Raw genomic sequence first — 4,827 nt, 5'->3', positions numbered from 1 at the left:
AACCCTATTGGACATGTGATGGTATAATCTTTGTGATTTCATTTGATTTGCATTGTCTTAGGTAATCTTCATATGTTATGGTGGATCTTTGTTGTTGTTAGGCTAGGATTTTGTGGTTGAATTCATTTAACCTTTCAATATTGTCATTATTGTTATCGATTTTCACCATATACAATATGTTTTTGATTAGATTAAAAAGGGAAATTTGGGTTCTATTTCTATTACAGAATCAGTGGCAATGGGTGATATAGTTGTGCATGAAAGTTTCTTTTCTCTTGCTGCACTATCCAGTTGAAGTGGATATTGACGACAAGGATAATGCGGGTTTCCTGACAAGTCCTGTGACACCAGGAGGAAAGGGCAAGAGACCTGTAGTTGGGTTTGAGGTTGATATAAAAGCTATAGATGCTACGATGTAGGAATTGATGTTGAAGATGCAGACATTGAGAAAATTGCCTGCACATTTGTATGATTATAAGAAAAAGCTATGGTACAAGGATTACTAGTGGATACACAATGCCTCTATTGGAAGATGCTAAACTGGTTAGGGTAGTGTTAAGGGTGACGGGTATACAAGGCTTTAAATTTCAAGGGTTGGGTGAGGCAGTGGGACCGATGATTCATTCAATGGTTGTAGTTTCGATAAATGTAGCTTATACTAGGGCTTGTAGTCACTGATTGACAGGTCCATCTACTATGAGAGTGGTCCATTGGAAATTTTTCGCAATTGCCCTGACGTGTTTTGGTAGTGCTATGTTTGTATTGTAATATTATCTGGTGGCTACTACTGGTTGCTAATTTAATCTTATAGTTTAGAGCTATTTTATAATTTTGATTAGATTAAAAAGAAAATTGAGATCCCTAAAGAAAACTGGGATCCTATTTCTGTTACAGAATCAATCAGAGACTATAGCAAGCAAAATTCTTTAAAAATGAAGAATGGAGAACACATAGGAAAAACAACCAGTTATAATGCCAACATAAACAATACGAAAAAGACATTCCTTGAAAACTTAAGAAAATTCCCTTGTATTTTAGTATTAATAGTTTGTGAAAATGACCTGTCAATGAAATCCCATATATTAACTTTAAAAAAATTAAATAGAACTAAACTAAGTTTTGTCGTATTAAACGTGATTTGTATTCATCTCATTTTGACGAAATCTCTTAATATTCACACATATAAATCTCTTAATTTTCTCACAGATGGTGAAAAGATAAGAGTATGCTATGGAATGCTTTCAGACAGTTTGCCTTATCACAATGAGGAGGTGAATCTGATGCAGTCAAACAACATAGGAAAGGTGAGATTATACTTTGCAAGTCAGGACGCCCTGCAGGCCCTGAAGAATTCTGGAATCGAAGTGATTGTGGGAGTTCGCAACGCTGAGCTTCAGACGATTGCAGATGACCAGGATGTAGCGAACATATGGGTGAATGACAACATTAAACAATTCCATCCTTCTGTCAACATCAAATACATTGCAGTGGGAAACGAGGTGTTTTTAAATAGAACACTCATTTTGTATCTCCTGCCTGCAATGGAAAACATTCAGAGGGCATTGAGGAAGGCTGATCTGCAGAACAACATCAAGGTCTCCACACCATACCCAACGTCCGTGTTGAACAACTCATTTCCTCCGTCTGAGGGAACATTTGGTGAGGATATGAGTGCTATCCTTAACTTTCTATCAGATAATGGCTCCCCTTTCATGGCCCACGTCTATCCATACTTCAGCTACAAAAACTCCGCAGGTTCAACTTCTGCAGACTATTCGCTGTTTAGATCGACAAGTACTGTGGTGACTGAAGGCAATTTAATGTATAACAACTTGTTCGACGTTTTTGTGGACGCTTTTATATCTGCTATGGAAAAGCTGGGACATTCCAATATTCCAATTGTAATAACTGAAAGTGGGTGGCCCACTGCAGGCAATGCCGTGGCTACTGTGGACAATGCCCGAACTTACAACAACAATCTCATCAAGCATGTTTTGTCAAATGCAGGAACACCAAAGAGACCTGGAACGACAATTGAGACATATATTTTTACACTGTTCAATGAGAATCAGAAGACTGGGGCTGAGGCGCGCCATTTTGGTCTGTTTGATACCACTAAAATTCCTGTCTACCCTATGGACTTCCTAGCTGAAAGTTCTGTTTACCCTCCGCTCAGCTCACCTGAAAGTTCCAGGGATTTAAAAGTGGTGTATATATATCTAACAGTAATCTAGCAAATGATTGATTCCTTCTTTGTATCTCAAAAGAAAACCATAAATTTTTTAAAAAGTTGAATACTACATCTAAAATTGTTTTTGTTAATAGTACAATGAATTATTTAGTATTGGGCAAGTTTAAAGTTTCAAATGTTGGTAGTTCCATGAGTTTTCTTAACAACAATATTGCTAAATAATTTGATTGAATTATTTTAAGAAAATAGTACTTGAATAAGAAATTTTCCCTCAAAAGATTATTCTTAAGTTTGTTCACGGGAATCTAAATTAAGTGTTGGAAAACATTTCAATCCCACCCTCAATATAATCCCTCTGCAAACTTAAAAAACAGAGGCTCCTAACACAGAATGGGATACCGGATCACATGACAAATGGAGGAGTGAATCAGGATATATCTTATTTGGAAAGTAGGAAGGTGGAAGATTGGCCTCATTGAGCTCTGAACTATTAGCTTATGCTCAAAAACTTTAAGGCTAGGTTGTGTTTTTGGCCATCCCATTTGGCATCTCAAAGCCTCCAGAAGAATTGATTGTGCTATAACTGGCAGCGGTTCTTAAGGCAGTTTTGTATCATTGCTTATGCAACATTTATCATCTTCCTTCTTGTGGGCAATCAATGTTTAGACATTCGGATTGGAGCATGTAAGTTTATGATGGGCAGGATGGGTATATCAAGAGGCACCATTATGGATGATTTTCTAAGAATGTTGAAAGTGGCAGTGGGTGATACAGTTGTGCATGAAAGTTTCCTTACTATCTTGATGCACTATCCTATTGAAAATAGATGTTGAGGACAAGGATAATGAGGGTTTCCAGACAAGCCCTTTGACACCAGGAGTAAAGGGCAAGGAGCCTGTGGTTGATATAAAAGCTATAGATGCTATGATTTAGAAATTAATGCTGAAGATGAAAGATTATGATAATTCAAACAATACTCCCAAAATACTGAAAGAAATATTCAGCTATGAAAATCTGCTTATCTTAGTATTTTATATAAAAAAACTAACTAGATTAAAAGAAATATTAAGCTGAGAAACTCTGCATATCTTATTATTTGTTGGAGTCTAATCTCACCTACCCCATCTACATGCTCCGTATGCACAAATGTTTACAGAATTAGCAGGACTTACATCTACTCCAACCTGTCCACCGTACGAGATCAAGAGATGCGCATATAGGCTACGAGATAAAGCAAGGGGCAGCTGGAGAGCCTGTTGGTCGAGCAAAGTCAAAGCCAGGGGCAGAGGTGAAAGCCGGAGCATAGCCTGCCCCAGTGGGCCTTATTATTACAACTACATTTGGCTCATAGTCTTAAACACATTGTAACGAGTTCAACTATATTTGGCTGATTGCGTCCAATAGACTAAAATTGCTTTTGCAAATATTATAGAAACATCTAAGACCTCCATTAAAAGAGGCATTTTGTAATCATTTTGTGAGATGAATGGAAGAAGGAAAATATGGTCTGATAAATAAAAAATTGTCTTTCGTGTGTGCTGCTCTGTTTTTTCCATACTTTGTTTTTGTATCATGTTCTGCTTCATTTCCTTTAGTGGTATCAGAGCCCGGTCGATTGTGTTAGCTGGGAATTGAGGATGCCTAAGGATAGTTCTTAGCTGTTTTAAGCAACAGTAAAATCTAGGGAGGCCAAAGGTAGAAGAAGAATGCAGGTCTGAAGACAAGGCCTCTAATTGCAGAAAGAGAAAGACAGCTATAGAAGGAGATCTAGCCGCTACCACAGAAGGTGATTCATTGGAGTGCAAAAATGTTGAAGAAAAAGTAGAAATGCTGCAGAAAATAGAGACTAAGAAGCTGCAACTTAAAGGATGGAATCACAGGTAATTTGTGAGAAGAAAAAGAGAAGCCACTGCCATAGAAGGCAGGTTACTGAAATTGCCACTTGGAAGGAGAATCAATCAGATTTGTGAAAAGCTGCTATTCAGTCGAGAAAAGGATATTAAGCCGATTGGAGAACAATGGAGTTCTCAATGTTTGACCACTAGCATACGGAGGATAACAAAAGATTAAGACCTGAGTTGACTTAGTCACCGCTGGGAGAACAAAAGAAATACTGGCAGTTTTTGAAGAGTTTGAAGCAACCTAGCAAGGAAGAAGCTGAAGCTTGGAGTCCATCGCAGATGTTTGCCCATTCCACGGTGAGAATGTCATAGTACTTGTGTTTGAATGAGTTCAAAGAGATTGTTAAGAGATAATGGTCACCATGCATATAGTAATGGTAGCACTGGTATCCATTTGTGTTTGCTCCTTTGAGTTTGTGTTTGCTCCCTTTGAGAGGCTTGTGTTTGAAAAATCCTGTATTTAGTAGAACTCTGCTGGCAGCATGTAATGTGAGGTTGTCTTTAGAAAAGTGAGAAAAGGCTGCATCTTTGATGGAAAGGGGGTTGCCATAGAAAGAAGCTGAACTCAAGACACCAAACTTTGAAGAAGGTGATTTACTAGTAAAAGGGAAAATTTCTATTCAAAGACTGTGAAGGTGCATGAAGTTGTTTAAAAGAGGCGATTTGCAGCAGCAGAAACATAGTCAAGTATCAGACAAGGTAACTTTAAATTTCTTTTGTTTCAATGGGAAAAGT

The 4,827-nt window shown here is 37.7% G+C and overlaps 1 protein-coding gene across 1 annotated transcript; it reads left to right on the top strand.

Annotated features, from left to right (window-relative positions):
* Window positions 1–257: 257 nt before the first annotated feature.
* On the top strand, window positions 258–4,071 carry LOC131053191 (glucan endo-1,3-beta-glucosidase-like; the record flags this gene model as incomplete). The annotated part of the gene is made up of 5 exons (XM_059216414.1): window positions 258–415; window positions 686–737; window positions 840–1,029; window positions 1,207–2,187; window positions 3,876–4,071. Coding segments are annotated over exons 1-5 (1,577 nt in total), but the record flags the coding sequence as incomplete, so codon positions are not given.
* Between the last annotated feature and the right edge of the window lie 756 nt (window positions 4,072–4,827).

Source organism: Cryptomeria japonica, unplaced genomic scaffold (genome assembly GCF_030272615.1).
Source record: "Cryptomeria japonica unplaced genomic scaffold, Sugi_1.0 HiC_scaffold_2509, whole genome shotgun sequence".
In the NCBI taxonomy this organism is placed as follows: Eukaryota; Viridiplantae; Streptophyta; class Pinopsida; order Cupressales; family Cupressaceae; genus Cryptomeria; species Cryptomeria japonica.
This window is presented reverse-complemented; position numbering and strand designations above follow the sequence as displayed.